We start from the raw sequence: 20,192 nt of genomic DNA, 5'->3' as shown, positions 1-20,192 counted from the left end.
TGTATATTTTAGCCCTTAGTTCCACTCAGTTCTCAGTTTGTTGTTTGGTCTCGTTTTTGTATTATATGGTTGTTTTCTATTTTGATATCTGAGTTCTCCTGCATTTTCTGAGTTATATTGTAATAAATAGTTTTTCTGTTATTTCCCTATCATTATGCAAACATTGTTAATACTTTATTTACACTACCTGTGGCGAGCAGGACGAGGCCGAGGGCTGTGAGAGAGCGGCACGAGGCCGGTGGCATGATTAGCCTACTGAGGAGCGACGACAGTGAAGAGCGAGAGAGGACAGGCCTGAACTTGTTTGAACATGAAGTTCACATGTTGAACTTTTGTTTTATTTTATTGTGACAGCAGTCGCCTCCTTCTTCCCATAACATCTGAACTGCATTACACTGGTGCCGAAACCCGGGAAGGAGGAGGCGGGAACCGGCGAACATTCATGAAGCTTTAATATAAAAAATAAAACAAATACAAAACGAAAGTAAAAGACAGCAGCCCCTCACGGACGACTGCTGTCACAATAAAATAAAACAAAACACAACACAAGTTCAGGCCTGTCTTCTCTCTCGCTCTTCACTGTCGTCGCTCAGTAATCACGCCACCGGCCTCGTGCCGCTCTCTCACGGCCCTCGGCCTCATCCTCGTCCTGCTCGCCACACTACCAATTCTAATTTGCTTGTAAATATTGATGCTCCTGGGGAGGCTCAGAGCAATAAAAAAAAACATGTGTATGTCATTTCTGATATAAATTGTCTTATTTGAACAAATGGTTTACGACCAAAGTTGGAGACTGACAAGATATCACTATCAACGACTGAAAATCGTATTTAGAAGTAAAATAAGGTCCCTGGTTAACTTTACTAGAAGGTACTTTAACTTTTTTTTTTTTTTTTTTTGACAGCATAAGTTACCAAGCAAATGTTCTTAAGAGCGTGTTTGGTTTTTGCATGTGAAGACTGCTGAATAAGTATTACAGTTTAAAAGCAGCAAGAAAAAGTGAGAAGTACGAGTTGTCAAAAAAAAAAAAAGTGTTATACTACTAGCACTTTATTTTACAGTCCTGTTCCTCGTGTACATACTATGCACTTATTATTGTGATGACAATAACTGTAATAACTAGCAACTAACCCTGAACCTACTCTTACCTAACCTTAACCAATGTAGTTGTATTATATTACCCAGTACTTTAGGTAAGAACTCTGTAAGTGCTTGTACTGTAAAATAAAGTGTAACCGTTATACTAATATTGTCATGTGGCAAAGCGCACGACAACAAAGGAGATCAGCAAAAACAGTCTTTAAATCCATCAGGCAAGGAAACCTCAGGAAACAGAACCACGTAAAACACTGACAAGACAGGACAAAGAACTGAACAAAACAGGGAGAATATATACCAGACAAAATGAGGGAACTAATGAGCTAATTGAATAAAAAGTGAATAGAATGATTGATCAAGGGAACAAAATGGAAACTAGTTCACACAGGAAAAGAGAACTAAAACACATAATCCTGACATATATAAGGAGAAATATAGGCAACATTTACTAAGCTAAAAAAAGAATATAATATGCTCTGCAGTCATTTTCTGAAAAATAATCAGTCTTTCATAACATTAAAGTCTTGAGTCAGACTAACAGTACAGCCATTCAGCATATGATTTCCATCATCATGTAGTTGCAATGTGAAATGTAGAAGTTGAAATTTAAAGAGATCAGCAACAGTGTCTGTAACCACACGGCACAGTGGTATAACGGTCTAGTGTGGTAAAGGAGCAAGCTTGTTAGTAGATCAGAAGCATTAGGCCCATTCAAGTTGGGATCAGATGTTTGAGCCAACTGCATTTTGATTGCAACTTCAACAACAACAAAGATTTTTTTATCTTTCACAATTATGTTGCACATTATATGTTAAAGGTGTTTTCCAAACCAAAATAATTCATCCACATATCTTAATTTGGTCAGTCTGCTCCACAGATCATTTGTATTCATGTTGGCATGAAACAGGAGTTGCGATAGTCTTATCTTCCCTATTGTGATGAGTATCTGAGTGAAACGGCTTCTCAAACAAGAAAAAATGTAGGGTGGGACTTGATTTTGTCCATAGGGAATTGGTTGGATGTTTGGATGGTTGTGGTTTTCTGTTGCTGTGACCTCATCTGAAAGACAGGTTGTCCCGCCCTCGCAGCAGTAAACTAAAGTAAAATCATCAGAGAGGGAAAGTTATTATCTGATTAAAGATTTGGAGGGAACATAAGTTATTTTAAAAAAAAATTATGATGTAGGCTACACTGATAAATCATTTATAATAAATACTGCAATATTCCATAAAATGAAAAATAAAATCTTTTTTTTTTTTTTTTACAAAACTTATGCTATGATCTTTCATGTGGAACTCCATATAGACACACTGAATGCTGAGTAAGAGAAAGGGAGGAGTTGTGAAAAAAAAGTGACGGATTTAAGACAGACTAAATGTTATGAGGAGACACGGAAGACGAGTGTAAGGAGTGGTAAGTCCATTTTAGTACCATTTGGTAACCATGTATTATTTAAAAAAAAATTTAAATAAGGAATTTTTCTTTTAAATGACTATTTTATAACACAATATTGTAAGCGTCCACCGATCATGTTCTCTCCTTCACAGTGTGCAGCAGGAATGGAGATTTTTAGCTTTTTGTTGATGACTTTCCTTTTTGGAAGTGGTAGCTTCTTAACCATGGAGAGAGGTGCTGATTAAAATTAGGCTATTTCATTTATTTAAATATTTCATGTTATATTTTTAAAGAAAGTTTTTAACCCCCAAGGGCAAATTTTGGTGTGATGTTCACATTTAGATGAGGCTGCTGGCCTAAATCCCTCATTTGGCTGTATTTTGCCTAAAGCCTGTCCAATGACTGGCTATGAGAGTTGGTTCAGAGTGGGATCACGCTGTGTCAAATACTTTGGCAATCGTCTCAACTTCACTTCAGCTGAGGTAAGTGTAGTGTCAGTGTGGGACAAAATAGACAACACATATTAAAAAGAAACTGACTTATGTAATTATCTCCAAATGATTCTTTCTTCATTTTCTATAAAGATGTTTCTTATTGATGTTGTTGCTCTTTCCCGCACACAGTTCAGCTGCAAAAGCAAAGCCCCTGGTGGACACCTAGTGTCAGTGCACAACACAAAGGCTAATGGTGATGTGCTCTGCATTGTGATCAAGTATAGTCCACATAACCTGCGCATCTGGATCGGAGCCTTTGAGTTTTTTCAGGCAAATGAGACAGAAGTGATTTAAAAAGTAAAAATTTTAATTTACCTATAACCTTTACCCTAAAATGTTTGATCTTTGTCACTCTCTCAGTCTGGTAGATTTGTCTGGACTGACGGTTCCTCTTGGAACTATCAAATCTGGACACCTGGTGAGCCCAACCACAAATTCAGTAACAGGGAGGACTGCGTGGAAATGAACTGGAATCGTAAGCAAAAGAGTTTCTTTTTTAAAATATGCAATTTTAAAAAGCCTAAAATTCACTTGTTAAACTTTTCATATTTCAAGTAGTTGACTTTGCATATAGTAACAGGAAGATACCACTGTCCCAATAATTGTTACTATTTATTGGTAAAATCACATAAGTTGCATGATTGGTATAAAATGTAACCTAGAATCTATCATGATTATTTTATTCTCACATTCTATGTTGGTTTGACCTTTTTCTGCTTTCTTTTAGATGTTGGCAAGTGGAATGACGATGCTTGTTATGTGCAGAAAAACTACGTATGCGCCTTCAAAGTGAAGACAGCTTTGACTTAGACTTGCAGTAGGCTTAGACTGAACTGTTTTATCTGTCAGTGAACCTTAAACATAACTTTGTGTTCAAAATTGTGAAAACAACATATTTTAAAATATGAATAAAAAATTGTTTTATAATATAAATGAGTTATTTCGAGTTTTTAAATTGTATTGCATGGACTGTACCAGTGGATATTGTATTCAAATACAGTATAAATACATATTTGGGGTACATATTCATTGGTGCAGGGATGATGTCAAAACCTTGAAGACAAATTCACCACTGGTATCCCTTGAGATTTTCCTATGGGTTTTTATTAGTAAAATAAGGTCTGTGGTAAACATAACTTGAAACGGCGTTTTGTTCTACAATGTAAACAGCACACACTAACACCCCAAACTTTCTTTTGTTTTGTTTTTAATAAAAATAGCTTCAAAATTCATGTTTTCGATATGGGTGTGTGTAAGCTATGTTGTATGTTTATGTATATATACAGTTTAGCACAGACCTTATTTTAATCATACACTGAACAAAAAAAAAAAAAAACATTATAAAACCCCAAAGGAAAATCACAAGTCTTCCGGGTTTTGATGTCACCCCTGCATCACTCTTTTCTTGTCCCAATAACCTACCTTTTTCTTTTAAAGGGGTGGTATAGTGCCCTTTTCACAAGATGTAAAATAAGTCTTTGATGTCCCCAGAGTGTGTATTTGAAGTTTTAGCTTAGGACGATTAGGAATTTATGAAAAAACTGAATTGTTTTACAGAATGATTGCAAAGCAACACACAGATGCAGTGGTGCAGTAATACTGATGTAAAAGACACAAGATGCCGGTCAGTCGAACGAAAAAAACGCAAGGTCTAGAAACGCGTTTTTGAAAAGTTGAACTTATTTTAACTTGAGCGCCACATTTTTAGAATGCCAAAGAGGCTTAAAAGGACACGAGAGCAATGGTTAAAGGCGTCCGTTTGGCGTTGCGTGTGTTTACATTGAAAAACAATGGGAAAGTAGCGAAGTGGAATGGAAAAACGTGATCTATGTAAAGGGCCACCACATTCACACAGCAGCAGAATACAGTCCTGTCCTTAATATGCTTACGTCCGGCCCGGGCCACACCACACACAGTGTCAGTAGATACGGTTATTTACGGGACTGATCACCGCATTCTATAAGCGAACTCACACCCGTACATTTTCAGGACTCACAAGATGAGCAGTGCATCATCTGAACGTTCTAGATCCAGTCACTGTGCTCCACCGGAGCGGCCGCTCGATTAGTCACGTGACAAATGAACGAAAGAATCAGAAAGTAAAGTAATTATTTATGTTCCCTGTAAATTATTTTTGACTGCATAATAATGATTTCTTAATTCAGAATATGATCAAGATTGCGTAGGTGGATGTGTTCGGGGAATTTGCCTGTTAAAAGTATAACATTTAAAGTCCCTTAAATGAACGAAATGACTCGAAAAAAAGATTCGTTCATTTTAATGAACGAGATCGAACAAGCAGTAAAATGATCCGAACTTCCCATCACATGAGTGCAACAGTTAGGTTAGGATGACGTCGCCATTTTTTATATTAGCCTACTTTGGTCACTGTCGTAGTGTAGGCTATTTAGTTGCCGTATCAACACTAGGCCTATATAGAGAAAAAAAATTTGCGCCAAAATGTAATTATATTTTTTGTGTGTGTTTTTATAAAATGAGACAAATATGCTAATATTTTAATCTTCAATCTGTTATTTAGCCATTTAGATAGTTCTTTAATAATGATCTAATCAGCAGAAGGCATATGGGCATGTTGTAGCCTATAGGCGAACAATGCGTTACAATGAGCCCATATTAGAACTATGCTATTCCATAATGTTAGCTATATAGTTCACAATTAACAACTTTTATGAATTCTATTGAGAAACCATGAATAAAGACTGAGAGTCAATGTTCAGAAATAATTCCAAATTATGATGTTTGAACTGTGCTGTAGTAGGCTATAGCTGTGTTTTGCCGTGTGTTTGTTATCAAACTCAAAAATGTATTTATTTTTTTATTATTATTATTATTTTATATGAAAAAGTTAATAATTGTATTTTATTGAGAAAATGTTTAGTTTGTCTTGTGTATTTTTTTGGATTAGATCAGATAACATTTTAAGCTGTCATATGGTCATGTTACAATGTCACATTTCACTTCCATTCTTTCGGGGTAAATAAAGAAAAAAGTATACACTGTATGAATGAAACAAAACCACATAATTGTACTAGACATGTGAAATTAATGTGAAAAAATACTCTGAACCCCAAGTGAACTTACACAAACTGAAAAAAGTCAAAAAGTGTTAGGTTGTCACACCCTCTCCCCTACAACATGGCCTAACAATGTTACTTTTTGTTTTAACTTTAACTTTGCTCTGCCCAAATACATTATTATTTAAGCATCTGAAACTGACATAAAGAAGAGTTGATAGTGAACATATAGGCTATTTCTGGCATTTCTGTCTACCTGTAATAGTGAATGAGAAATAAGATAACTATTTTTGTATATATATGCATTTGTTTTAGCGTTTCATGTGTGATGGATAACTCTGAAAGCGAAACGCACGATTAAAATGCGAGGAAAAATGTGAGAGAGGAGAGGTTGTGAACATGAAAGAGATACAGAGAGACTGGCATAAAGTGAAAAATGAAAAAAAAAATTATGTTAAAAATGAAGTTAATAGAAACATTTTTACACTGGCCGTCTTCTCTCTGCCTGTCATGAAATGTGAGTCTTAAGTCATTAGGATGCAGTAAATTTAGTTACTTTAGTTATGCTAAATGTCTCTTAGGGCTTATCATTTATACATGATAATCGATCGGATTGCTTAAATGACTCTCATACAGTGCAGTCAGAATTTATTCAGTCCCCTTCATTTTTTTAAACATTTTGTTATGTTGCTGCCTTATGCTAAAATGTACACATAAATCTGTTTACCCTGCTGAACAAATCCAGCCTCGCTGGTCAAAAGTATAAGGTATGTCAAGCGGGAAAGCTGGTGGACATGGGAATCATATTGGTTTATGCTGTTTTTTTTCAGCAGGGTAATACCTCATAATGACAAGAAAACAGATTTATGTAGCTATCGGATTAGTAAAAATGCAAAAAGAGACAAAATCTATGAAGCATTCGGACTGTGAGCTGCAGCAACTTTGGCTGGCAGAGTTCAGTGGACGTTGACACTAAGAGATCACAACTGTATCCTTAACTACAAGATCTAGCGGTTTTATTATTTATACAAGACAATCCAACTTAGATCACAGTTACACAGTTTTAGATACATTTTACTCTGCCGGGGTGTCCATGACGGCTGCTGGGCCTTACAGTGCTGTTGGACAGGCTGCCTCTGCAAGTCTACAAGGCAAAAGCACTCATAATGCATGAGGGTAGAGCTGCGGGCTGGGCGACACCCAACACGTTTGCCAGATTTTATAGTCTTTGTGTAGAGCCAGTGTCCTCCCGTGGCCAGTGAACGTCGGGGACCCGCTGGGTGTCTCACTTGCTGCGCCATTCCCCTCTTATGGACCGGATACGTGTGCTTATCTTGCTCCTCGGTTGAGTTCCCCATCTGGCGAACCCTTTTAAATTCCTTCACCACTCTCGGCAGTCAGATGTGGCAGAGAGTCCGACGCCGTACACCCAGTGGTTGACCCCTGTGCTAGGTTAAGTGCCATATGTTGTGATCCCTAACAATGATCCCATATGTGTATTCTTCAATGGTGTAAATGAAGTTGCTTTTGTTGTAACAGCTGTGGTCTGTATGTTAATGAAGTTGAGACACCCCATTGTCTGAGATGGTTCTCTGTGTCCCACACCCATTCCCATTCTGGGGAATGTTTTGTAGTCATTAAATGTTCTTGTTTCATACTCAGTTCAAGTGTAGGTCCAAAGCCCCTGGTGCACATCTGGTGTCAGTGCATGCATAGTAAAGAGGATAATAATTACTTGCTCTGCCTTGTGAAAAAATGTAACCCATGAAACTTTCTTGGAAGCTTTGAATTCTTTAAAAGACAGAAGTCTGAAGAGGTTCACAAATGGGGAGACCAAAGAGAAATGACTGAGTTGTTATTTTCTGTTTTTCATTGACATGCATCCACTTGCTTCATCCACTACCCAAACAAACATCTTCTGACTTTCTTTCTTCAGTTTTTTTTTTTTATTATTATTTTTTACTTCTTTCTCACTTTTCAGTCTGGTAATTTTTTTTGGCTTGATGGTTCCTGGAATTATCAAATTTGGACAAGTGGTGAACCCAACCACATGTACACCAGCACAGAGGAATGCGTGGAGATGAACTGGAAAGGTAAGGATGGAAAGACAGAGGAATCCTATAATGGGTTATAGGATAATCACATTAAATTTAAACTTGATGTTTGGCTAAATTATTTATTATAGTGATATTGATGAAGGTTGGCAGGTGGAACGACGACTCTTGTGGTGTCAAGAAAAACTACATCTGCGCCTTCAAACGACATGACATGCTGAAAGAAGACCAGGAGTAGATGGAGCAGTTTTATCTGAGTATCATCCCATAAAACTTTCTGAATTAAATGATTTTCTATGCAGCAACAAAAATAATTATAAAAACAATTCTTCCTTAAAATGATATAAAGAACTTTTGCAATCAAACCAAGCACTTGATTTTATTTATTTAGTGTTTGTCTGATTAAGAACCACTAATTAAGAATACTTCAAAGTCATCACCTTCAGCCAGGTTTTAAATACTGCAGAATTTCATAGGTTTCTCACAGAATTCTCACATTAAGCACAAAACTGAATTCAGGAAGTAGTATACAAGGGAAAGGGATGGAAAGGAAAAAAACAATAATTAATAGCTTGTTGATTTACAGCTCATGAGCGAAATCGAAAAGCAAGCAAAGGACGCACACACAAAATCTAAAATTATTTCACATAATAAATCACATTATAATATGGAAAAAGACTGTGCTTCACAGTTAATCAGCAGTTATGAATGAACAGGTGTATTATTAACTTCAATAACACAAAATTCCATTGTGCCTACATTAACATGATAAATCATCATACTTATGACATTTGTTATAAAAATAATTGTTATGGTGAATAAAAAAGGTGAGTTATTTCCTAGCAAATAGAACATGATCACCATTATCCACTGTAACATCTTAAATCAGTGCAATCCAAACTCACTGTCATTTCAGTAGTTTTTCCAGTAAAACTTTTTCCACCAATAAATGTCCTTTAACTTCAGTTTTGAATTTTCCAGTCTTTACAGTCAAGGTGTCCTTTAATCTGCTAAAAAAAAAAAAAAAAGAAGGAAAATCAGACATAACATTAATACAATGATCACATTACTTGATTAAATAATGGAATTATTTTAGTACACAATGGTCTTTCTCTATTTGTGCCTTGCTGTGTTTTTTATATTGTCTACTGTATGTGATATTACTGACCTGACAACTGCAGATGATAGAGCAGTCATGGAGTGACGGTGTGATCTAGAAACAGTGGTGAATGATGAGGAGGAGACTTGGAAAAGGGGATGCTGTTAAATGGTAGAGATGCACGGACAGGGGATTCATTCAGGATGTTTTCGGGAATCTCGTAGAATTTGGTGTTTGACTTTTCTTCTTTTACTGAGAGAAAAGACAAGAGCAACAAATCTGTCAGAGGTTTGCACATGTTCATTTCTCTCATTTAGTACATTCACTCCACCAAACCCTCCAGAGCGTTTTTCTCACCTTTTTTGTGTGGTTTGTGGGGTCTCTTTTTACTGAGACGAATTCGACTTTTGAGAGCAGAGTTGTCCAGAAGTTCAAACGACTGAGTGAGAAAAAATCGTATTTGTCATTTATTCCACTTTATATCAAGTTACAGTTAAAATCAAGGAAAAATAATTAAGTCTCTCACATATTAACATAACCTAGTTACTTTAACGACAGATATAGAGAAGTATTCCCCACCTTGACTGCTGAAAAGTCCATCGGCGGAGGATCCGATGACTTTCTTTTCATTAATGGAACATCATTTTTGGGTATAATATACATGTCCAAACAGTCATAGATGTCATCTGATTTCTTTGACTTACAGTCTATCCCGGATGCCATTTGTTTTATTGCATTAGTTGTTAGCAGTGCCTTAGGAATAGCAAAAGTATTTGCATCCTGTCTTAAATGCAAGTCACTGTTAACTTTTGCTACATTGTCCTGTTGAGCATCACTAACATCATCTTGACTGTTCTTTATGTCCTCTGATTGGTCCTGTTGTGGTGTCAACAGTGGGATATTGAGCTGACTATCTTTTTCTTTTTGGAGAACATCATATGTCATTGGTTGATCACTGGTGTCTTTCTTTGCTGGACTGGTTTTGCTGGGCAGGTAACTGAGCCATTCGTTTCCTGTGAATATCTCCTCCATTAAGTTGATCGGTTCAAGATTGAGTTTGAAGTCCTTTAAGGTAAATGTTCTGCTCAGAAAGACAAGATATATTAGATTGTATTTGTATTAACTAAAGTTAACAAAGATTAATGCAACAAATATATTGTTCATTGCATGTTAGTTAATGCATTAACTATAACATTAACAAATGGGACCTCATTGAAAAGTGTTACCATAGATTCAAACCTTTGTTGGGTTACACTTTATTTTGATAGTCCACTTTAGACATTCTGTTAACTAAGTAACTTTTCAACTACATGTCAACTAACTCTCATTCATTTGCAACTCCATGTCAACTCTCATTAGTATTAGTAGACTTTTACGTAAGAGTTAGGGTTAAGGTTAGTAGAATAAGTTGACATGTATACTTGCAAATATAGTCAGTTACAAAGTATACAGTCAGCAGATATTAAGCATACAGTCTCTAATGACCTCTATTGCCATGAAGTTGCAGTGTTTCCCAACCCTGTTCCTGGAGGAACGCCAACAGTACACATTTTGAATGTCCCTTAGGTCTCCCTTATCTGACCCATTTATTTCAGGTCTTGGAGTCTCTTCTAATGAGCTGATGAGTTGAATCAGGCGTGTTTGTTTAGGAAGAGTTTGAAAATGTGTACTGTTGGGATGTGTCTCAATCGGCTCCCCAGCTTCGTATTTCGTGAATCTCATTCGGGCACTGGCAAGGACAGTAAGGACCCTGCACTCACGACACATGGCACTAATGACCCTATTTCCAATGACATGACAACGTCCTCATTGTACAACATCACTACTGGTATTTATGATTGTGACTGCAGAACTGAATAATAATTTTTTTTATGTAAAGTAAATTATTATAAAACCTTTGCTTGTTACATATAAGTGCAAGTGCAGCATTTCAGCCATAAATCATTTATAAATGTTAGCTATTATGTTCATTACCGTCTAGTGATGTATGTTTATGCTGAAATATAATTAAATAATGGTTCTTAAAAAACATCTATTGCGTGTCGTTATGTGTAGTGAGTTGGCTCACCCGTGTGATTTATGTTTTGTGCTTCAGAACTTCTGTTAAGGGAACATAGTGAGCATCGGTGCTCCCTGGTTTTCACGATGCATTTTGGGACTTTTAAGGGAGCAAACATTTCGGTGCACTGGAAGAAATTTGTGATTGAGACAGACAGCACTTAAAATGGCAGACTCCCTGAACAGTACTCTGACTACTGAACTAGGGAGCTGATTGAGATGTACCCTTGGTGTGCCTCCAGGAACAGGGTTGGGAAACACTGTTCTAAAGTGGATTATCAAAATAAAGTGTTACCATTTGTTGTTCCCTCAAAATATGATACAGTGTTTTTAACAGTGGACTTTGTGTGCAACTTGAGATATTACCAGAGGCTATGTATCTCCAGTTTTTTTCCCAGTTTTTAAGGACCAGCCGTAGCAGATCTCTATTACAACATACATGTTTGTGTTTGATTTGTTCCATCACTTCACATAAAAGGAATGTCACAGAACTAGAAATGAGTTATAAATAGGTGGACTTCATAATACAAATAAGGAAGTGCTCTTAAAAAAAACTAAAGTTTCAATTGGAAAAAAAGTAATGTACATATAACATTTAAACAAGTGGGGTTCTCAGCTCTGACCCTTTCCTGCAGGTCCACTTTCCCGCAGAGTTTATGCAGCATTCACTCCATGTTGTAGTTACAGAAGTCTCAAGATGACAGCATGCAACGTTATATTCTGGACTGGGAATTATGCATTTCTATGGCACCACTATCAATGCCTAAATTAATATGCAGGGGTCACGTAGTTTAAGTAGGAACTCTCGAACAATTCCCATCTTACAAGAAGTAATTATGAGCTCTACGAGGACGTGAACGCTTTTTACAAGTTGAAATCATGTAATTTAAGTAATTACGACATGGCGTGAACGCACCTTTAGTTAAACTGTAATTAAAAACACCTGAACAAGCTAATCAATGTTTTCAGGATTACTAGAAAGATACGGCAGGTGAGTTTGATGAAGGTTGGAGCTAAAATCTGCAGGAAGGTGGACCTCGAGGGCCAGAGTTGAGAACCCCTGGTCTGTATCACATGTGTCGAACTCAGCTCCTGGAGGGCCACTGTTATGCAGAGTTTAGCTCCAAAATACCTGGACGTTTCTAGTAATCCTTTAGTCCTTGATTACCTGGTTCAGGTGTGTTTAATTAGGGTTAGAACTCAACTCTGCAGGACAGTGGCCCGAACTGAGGTTGAGACCCTTGAACTGAAAAAAGGTGTGTTGGATTTAATCATGTACATCGGCCCCACATGAATCATTTAAAGGGTTCACCCAAAAAAGAAAATTCTGACATTAATTACCCTTATGTCGTTCCAAACCCGTAAGACTTTCGTTCATCTTTGGAAAACAAATGAAGATCTTTTTGATGAAATCTGAGAGATTTCTGTCCCTCTGTTGACAGCTACACAACTGACATTTTAACGCTTCAAAAAGTTCATAAAGAGATCGTAAAACTAATCCATATGAATTGAGGGGTTTAGTCCAAATTTTCAGAAAAGACTTTTACTTTATGATGAACAGACTGAATTTAGGCTTTTATTTGCACATAAACATTAATCAACTCACACATCAGCTCTGGTAATGGAAGCTCAAGCATGTTCCTTCTTGTGTTACGCAGCACGTTCAAGCTTCTGCAAGAACTAATGAGGTTCATTCTCGTGTTACGCGGCACGTTCGAGCTTCTGCAAGAACCAATGAGGTTCATTCTCGTGTTACGCGGCACGTTCGAGCTTCTGCAAGAACCAATGAGGTTCATTCTCGTGTTACGCAGCACGTTTGAGCTTCTGCAAGAACCAATGAGGTTCATTCTCGTGTTACGCAGCACGTTTGAGCTTCTGCAAGAACCAATGAGGTTCATTCTCGTGTTACGCAGCACGTTCGAGCTTCTGCAAGAACCAATGAGGTTCATTCTCGTGTTACGCAGCACGTTTGAGCTTCTGCAAGAACCAATGAGGTTCATTCTCGTGTTACGCAGCACATTCAAGCTTCTGCAAGAACTAATGAGGTTCATTCTCGTGTTACGCGGCACGTTCGAGCTTCTGCAAGAACCAATGAGGTTCATTCTCGTGTTACGCGGCACGTTCGAGCTTCTGCAAGAACCAATGAGGTTCATTCTCGTGTTACGCAGCACGTTTGAGCTTCTGCAAGAACCAATGAGGTTCATTCTCGTGTTACGCAGCACGTTTGAGCTTCTGCAAGAACCAATGAGGTTCATTCTCGTGTTACGCAGCACGTTCGAGCTTCTGCAAGAACCAATGAGGTTCATTCTCGTGTTATGCAGCACGTTTGAGCTTCTGCAAGAACCAATGAGGTTCATTCTCGTGTTACGCAGCACATTCAAGCTTCTGCAAGAACTAATGAGGTTCATTCTCGTGTTACGCGGCACGTTCGAGCTTCTGCAAGAACCAATGAGGTTCATTCTCGTGTTACGCGGCACGTTCGAGCTTCTGCAAGAACCAATGAGGTTCATTCTCGTGTTACGCAGCACGTTTGAGCTTCTGCAAGAACCAATGAGGTTCATTCTCGTGTTACGCAGCACGTTTGAGCTTCTGCAAGATTCAATGAGGTTCATTCTCGTGTTACGCAGCACGTTCGAGCTTCTGCAAGAACCAATGAGGTTCATTCTCGTGTTACGCAGCACGTTTGAGCTTCTGCAAGAACCAATGAGGTTCATTCTCGTGTTACGCAGCACATTCAAGCTTCTGCAAGAACCAATGAGGTTCATTCTCGTGTTACGCAGCACGTTTGAGCTTCTGCAAGAACCAATGAGGTTCATTCTCGTGTTACGCAGCACGTTCGAGCTTCTGCAAGAACCAATGAGGTTCATTCTCGTGTTACGCAGCACGTTTGAGCTTCTGCAAGAACCAATGAGGTTCATTCTCGTGTTACGCAGCACGTTCGAGCTTCTGCAAGAACCAATGAGGTTCATTCTCGTGTTACGCAGCACGTTAAATTAAATCTGTTCATCATATAAAGCGATTGAGTCTCGTCAAAGTGGTTGTTGGTAAGGCTGTCAATAGAGAGTACAGAAATCTCTCAGATTTAATCAAAAAGATCTTCATTTGTGTTCCGAAGATGAACTAAAGTCTTACGGGTTTGGAATGACAAGAGTAATTAATAACAGAATTTTCATTTTTGGGTAAACTATCCCTTTAAGAAAAAAAAAAGAAAAAAAAGATTACAATTAAAACTTAAATATCAATAAAAGTGAATTCACAAAATATGAATAAATACAATAATAGTATATAAACAATATAAAAATAACACTGCTAAATATGTTTATATTTATATCCCACCTGTTTAAGACAACATATTTCCTCTTTTTTGGTGGAAGTGGTGGTGGAACCTCAACCTCCATCTCCATGGAATTTAGCTGCATGGTGATTCATTGCGATTTAGTGTGAAAAAAGAGCACAGGAAAAAGTTAAATAGTTAAAACGCAGCTAACAAAAAAGTTAATTATCAGTTCGTTGAAATTAAAGATCTGTCATAAGATGTATAAGAATAGACAACCCGGTATCACGACAAGACGTGAAATAATCACGTTGGTCCCCTTTGGAAAACGTGTAACGTTAGATGTCACAGTTTAACGCCCTCAAACGTGAATCTTACACGTCCTCAAACGTGAATCATACACGTTTGCCATTGAAGATATCTGTACAATTTCCTTACCATTTTATAGATTATAAATGTAAGATCCCTTCTACTCCCACACCTAAACATACCCATTTTATGGACAATATTAAAATGATAAAACGTATGGACAGATATGTGTATGAAAATGGCATTTTTATGAACAATATGGCATTAAAAGATAGTTTGAGCCACGAATCCTACCCCTAAACCTAACCATATCATTTCTTAAAACTACCTAGGCAACAATTATAAAGAAAAACAACAGACAGACGAGTATAATCACAATAATTTATTTATCGTTCCTAATAACCATAATATACTAACCTTACAACACAACATCGATTCACAAAATACATCAATTTTATTAGCTTGATGTAATCCAAACCTTCAGAATCCATATATTATTTGCAAGAAAAAGATCCAAACTCAGCCCTTTATCCAGTAATCGTCATCTTGACCGTAAACGTCAAACCCCGCGCTTGTTATGAATTCAAATTCAAAAATTGCGCCCTCAAGGTTACTATGGTTACGGCAATATCAAACGCTCATTGGCTCTCGCCTCGCCTGCTTCGTCACAGATTGCGTCATGCACATTCACATTTGAAATGAAGCGCGCAGCCCTCAGAGCGAACCGAACTACCGAACCGAAGACGGATTAACATTTTCATGGATTTGAATTAATAACTTAAATTCTGCTCTGTTACCTCATACAAAACCACTGCCAGAGAGGAATGCGACACATCGTCACGTGAACAACTTTTGGTACCGATTTTGACATTTTCTCAATAAATAAATTATTGTGATTATACTTGTCTGTCTGTTGTTTTTCTTTATAATTGTAGCCTACGTAACTTAGTTTTAAGAAATGGTTATGATTAGATTGGGGTAGGATTAGCAAACGTCCCGGGATAATGGTACGTGTAAGATTCACGTTTGAGGGTACGTGTAAGATTCACGTTTGAGGGTAACGTTACGTGTATGATTCACGTTTGAGGGCGTTAAACTGTGACATCTACACGTTTTCCAAAGGGGACCAACGTGATTATTTCACGTCTTGTCGTGATACCAGGTTGCAACAGAAGTATGATAAAGTAAACATACAGATTGGGCCTCTTCTTCCCCACTGTCTTGGATGCTCTTGCTGTCGGCGTGCTCACAATCATGTTTTTCTTTCAACTTTTCCATCAATTTATGAGTAAGATTCTTCATCTTGATTTTCACTCCCTTCTTTTCCATTTTGACAAGAGAGTTCTCCTGTTCCACCCCCCCGAAACTCATATCTGAATCCTCCCATCCCAAAATCGCAGCAGCTTTGCTGAACCTTTTCATTGTATCTGCAATGTTTTCATATTCCTGGAGGTTTGACATGCTTGGAGCTGAGAGGGTTCTCTCCTCCCTACGCTTCCGGGCTAATGGATCTGAAGCGGATCTTGCTGTCCTGCTTGTAACGTTCACAGCAGTTTGATAGGTTAGAACACTGCTTGTGTCCATACCAACTGCTTTTGAGGGACCACCACAAGCCTCATCTAGTTGTTCATGCTTAAACTCCATCTGTGCAGTGTCACATCTCTCTGAGGACATCGAGAGGAGAGACATGTACGCAGATGATTGTTGAGACGGATTGTTACGCAGCGATGCAGCTCCAGCCATGGGCTCCTCCACGCTTGGCTCTTTGTTGTTTTTGTCCTCCAACAGCTCACCTTCTTTTGGTCCCTGACTTGATTCTGCTGCCTGTGTTTGTATGGATAAAGAGATAGGAGGAAAACTCTTTCTCTCACATTCATGAAACTCATCTGGAGGCCCTCTGAACTCTTCAACCCCTTCATTTCCATCTTCTGTTTTAGAACTCCTTGTTGGTTGTTTCTCATCACCATCAGATCTGACTGTGGTATCCAAATCGTTTCTGTCTTCATTTGTTATATGTTCTTCAGACTCCAGAGATCGGTAAAACACACTTTGGGAGGTTGTATCTGGAAGTGCATCTGATCTGAAAGTACTTCTATTTGGACGGTCAACACGTTTTCTTGGACTCGTGTTAAGTTTCAGCAGCATAGACTGAAGCAATGAGATGTCATTCTGATGACCATCCCTCACATCACCCTGCATGAAAAAAGGAAATTAATGCTTTTATGTAACTATTTACCTTTTATTTCTTCAAACTTAGTTAGTATACTTTATAAGATTGTACAATATAGCGACAGAGCATATTTACTCTAATATATTATACAAACCATATATCATATTTGATCTTTGTGCGCTCTTTAAGAACTTAAATGCGTTCTTGCAGATCTTATCATGTCTTGACCAATCTTTTCATACCTTTGCTGTTTGTTCCTCCATAGTCTCTCATTTTCGGTTATCCTTTACATATCCTGCATTGCTTAATCATTTTGAAGAGTGCTAAAACTGAATCTCTCTTTTCTTTAATCCATAGTATATAGCTCTTGCGAAACAGTTGTGCAACCAGTGTGGAGCACCTTGTTTCTGTGCTTCCCTCTTAGTCACTGCCTTCTTTCTGTCTTTGAACTTCCTTTTATAGTCTAGCATTTCTGTACTGCCAAAACCTGTTTTCCAAATCTTATCTCACAATCCATCATCTCCTCTATAAATCATTTCAAAATGTGCAGTTTACAGTACTATTGAGACTAAATTGTTAAATGTTTTTAAACTGTCAAAATGTGGAAATGTGGACACATGGAGGAAGGAAATGTGTCTTGATGTTATGTTATTTTTCATAATCAAACATATCTCTAGTCTTTACTGGACTGCATGTAAGCAGGAAACATTTAAAGATTTTTTCAAGAAAAAGAAAATCCTGACTGGAAATGTTAAAGAATCTTTCTGAACTTGGATCTTGCCAGCTAGAAGGAAGCACATTGGTCACACAATCTTGACAAACAGGAAAGTCTAGTGATCTGAGAAATTCTTTCCACTTGATCTTTGAACTGCATCCTTGATTGTAAATGATGTCCCTAATTCATGACTTCCACACATAGATATGTGCTCATACACACACCCACGCCAGTGAAAACACATGCTTACAACACTGCAGTGGTTCTCAACCTTTTTGACACCAAGGTCCCCCATTGTCCACAACAATATTCAAAGGCCCCATGACTTTTGTCGTGATTCATAAGGATTTAAAAAATATTTTGTATTTTTGTACATTTCAACTCCATTAAATATTTATGAGTTTGTCAATATTCTAAAAATGTATATTCATCACAATTTTAAAATTGGCTTCCTTGTTCAAGACCGGTTTTGTAGTTTTGACAGTTTTAATTAAAATAATAATTTTTTGGTTGTTGTTGTTGTATTGTCTAAGTTATTATTATTAAGTCATCTTGAGAGACCCCTGGGGGAGAACTACTGGCATACTGAATGAATGAATGAATGAATGAAAAACTGAGATGATTTCACCAAGTACAATGTTCTGGAGGATCCATTCAGAGGATACTGGAACAACATTCCAATCAAACAATCAGATTTGAGGGCCAGGTTTACATTTAATGTCAAGTTTAGGCTTACAACAAGGGTTAGGGATCACTTATGATCATTATCCAATTTCAATCCAAATTTTTGTAAATGTCTTTATCATCTTTTTGTAAGTGAAAGTATACCTGGAATATACAGTGTTCTTGGCTGCATATTTTGGCAAATGCAGAAAGTCAGACTCATCAGGATAAAGGCTATTCCATATAGAAAATGTGCATACTGTAGCCTACAGTGTACACAGTATAGCCCATAGACATAATAAATACATTTATTTTTTATGTCTATGGTATAGCCTACATGAAAAAAATAGTAGAATGGTTGTATGCTAATTCAGAGAGTTCCAAGGTCACTGTGGCAACCAATGAAAGCCTACAGTGGTCGTCACGTGATCTAGATTGCGGAACACAACCACTGTTTTGTACTTTGTACACAATATCCCACATGTTTTCTTGCTGTCGCTTTAAACGGAATTGTATTTCTTTTTAAAAAACATTACGATGTCAGCGGTCGCCCACGTTCTCGTGCCCTTCCTGCTTTGCATAGCGCTTGCAAACACTCACATTTTCGACAAAGTTTTGGTGGATGTCACTTATGATCACTATGCGGAGAAGAAAGTAGACGATCTCCCTGCCTTCCTGGCCATGCCGTTTAACTGTCTGATAAATTCAGGATACATATTATTGGGAATCTATTGGCTCTTGCAACGAATGTCAGACAGTAAAAACAGCAGTGGAGCCGCTTACACCAAAGACGTGTTTGCGCTCATGGCAGTCGCATATGGACCGGTGCAGTGGGTCCGCTTGGCCACCTTGCGGCGCGCGCCCGCTGTTTTGGACCAGTGGTTCACTTTACCTATTTTTGCGTGGGTGCTGGTGTGGTGTAATGTCATTGACCAAGGCTGGTCATCTCGTTACGCTTTAATGGTCGAATCGTGCTCTATCCTCAGCTATGGCCTGGCGCTCTTTCACGACCGAGGGTTTGAGGTAGCTCTGGGTTTTCACGTCTCCTGCGCCGTGTTCAAAGGCGTCCGAGCGCAGATGAGCCACGGAGATACGCAGTCCATGCGCTACCTGTGGTTGGCGGTGCTGTCCTGCGCTGGTTTCGTGGTTCTGAAGCTTCTGGATCATTCTCTTGCAGAGTACTGGCTGTTTGAAAATCTCACGGGACATTTCTGGTCCAAAGTTTGTGACATTCTGCAGTTTCATTACAGTTTTTGTTTTCTCACTCGCCTTTGTGAAAATGCACAAAAACGCTCTTCATAAATGCTCATACATGTCATTTAATAAGTAGCCTACGTACTGTGAACACAATACAACCGAATAATAAGGCAATGAACATATGCTATATTTTGTATTATTTGTCAGTAACATCATGTCACACTGACAGCCTACAGATTGTACAAATGTCTAATGACTTTAATGTGATCAACGAGTTTGTAAATACACACTGATCTGATGATCTTCTTCATCTTCCTGATTCATTTTAGCAATCCTTGTTGTTTTTAGTTTTTTTTTTTTTTTAAAGGGGGCATATTTCTCCTAACATATAAAAACATGAGCCATTTATGTAACGGCTATTTTGACTGAATTCCTATAATACAGTATTTTATTACCAACTCTCTCTCTCTCTCTCTCTCTATATATATATATATATATGCATGCTATATATTTTGGTAACACTTTACTATAAGGTTGAACTATCCATGAGAAATACATTTGTTACTGTATTTGTTCATCTTTCTTTGTTAAGGTTAGTTAATACAAATGCAGCTGTTCATTAGGCTATATG

General features: G+C 37.8%; 3 protein-coding genes across 4 annotated transcripts; 2 read left to right on the top strand and 1 right to left on the bottom strand.

The window, feature by feature from the left end:
• Positions 1 to 2,450: 2,450 nt before the first annotated feature.
• Positions 2,451 to 3,920, top strand: LOC311285888 (galactose-specific lectin nattectin-like). Its single transcript, XM_084401753.1, has 6 exons — positions 2,451 to 2,511; positions 2,646 to 2,727; positions 2,836 to 2,975; positions 3,117 to 3,257; positions 3,348 to 3,462; positions 3,715 to 3,920. Exons 2-6 carry the CDS (start codon positions 2,658 to 2,660, stop codon positions 3,795 to 3,797), a joined length of 549 nt encoding a protein of 182 aa, XP_084257879.1. The 5' UTR covers positions 2,451 to 2,511; positions 2,646 to 2,657; the 3' UTR covers positions 3,798 to 3,920.
• A 4,299-nt stretch (positions 3,921 to 8,219) lies between these two features.
• On the bottom strand, positions 8,220 to 17,418 carry LOC311285887 (uncharacterized protein). Of its 2 annotated transcripts, none has more exons than XM_084401751.1 (7): positions 17,229 to 17,418; positions 16,011 to 17,009; positions 14,570 to 14,646; positions 9,755 to 10,256; positions 9,533 to 9,614; positions 9,245 to 9,427; positions 8,220 to 9,086 (listed from the first exon to the last, which is right to left on the bottom strand). In XM_084401751.1, exons 1-6 carry the CDS (start codon positions 17,247 to 17,249, stop codon positions 9,270 to 9,272), a joined length of 1,839 nt encoding a protein of 612 aa, XP_084257877.1. In that variant the 5' UTR covers positions 17,250 to 17,418; the 3' UTR covers positions 8,220 to 9,086; positions 9,245 to 9,269. The 2 variants fall into 2 exon arrangements, with proteins under 2 accessions (XP_084257877.1, XP_084257878.1); XM_084401752.1 differs by having other exon boundaries at positions 8,433 to 9,083.
• Positions 17,419 to 18,811: 1,393 nt separating this feature from the next.
• tmem187 (transmembrane protein 187) lies at positions 18,812 to 19,862 on the top strand. Its single transcript, XM_084401748.1, has one exon. The coding sequence runs from the start codon at positions 18,902 to 18,904 to the stop codon at positions 19,664 to 19,666; it is 765 nt and encodes a 254-aa protein (XP_084257874.1). The 5' UTR covers positions 18,812 to 18,901; the 3' UTR covers positions 19,667 to 19,862.
• Positions 19,863 to 20,192: the final 330 nt, after the last annotated feature.

This window comes from Rutilus rutilus (genome assembly GCF_951802725.1).
Source record: "Rutilus rutilus genome assembly, chromosome: 2".
Lineage (NCBI taxonomy): Eukaryota > Metazoa > Chordata > Actinopteri > Cypriniformes > Leuciscidae > Rutilus > Rutilus rutilus.
This window is presented reverse-complemented; position numbering and strand designations above follow the sequence as displayed.

Bases quoted from the DNA above. Each gene is read 5' to 3' on its own strand.
- LOC311285888 (XM_084401753.1), top strand. From the start codon at position 2,658: ATGGAGATTTTTAGCTTTTTGTTGATGACTTTCCTTTTTGGAAGTGGT. The intron at 2,976-3,116 runs GTAAGTGTAGTG...TCCCGCACACAG, and splicing joins TCAACTTCACTTCAGCTGAG to TTCAGCTGCAAAAGCAAAGC. The intron at 3,258-3,347 runs GCAAATGAGACA...TCACTCTCTCAG, and splicing joins GAGCCTTTGAGTTTTTTCAG to TCTGGTAGATTTGTCTGGAC.
- LOC311285887 (XM_084401751.1), bottom strand. From the start codon at position 17,249: ATGGAGGAACAAACAGCAAAG. The intron at 10,257-14,569 runs GTGGGATATAAA...CTTTCTGAGCAG, and splicing joins AAATATGTTGTCTTAAACAG to AACATTTACCTTAAAGGACT. The intron at 9,615-9,754 runs GTGGGGAATACT...TTTCTCACTCAG, and splicing joins TGGACTTTTCAGCAGTCAAG to TCGTTTGAACTTCTGGACAA.
- tmem187 (XM_084401748.1), top strand. From the start codon at position 18,902: ATGTCAGCGGTCGCCCACGTTCTCGTGCCCTTCCTGCTTTGCATAGCG.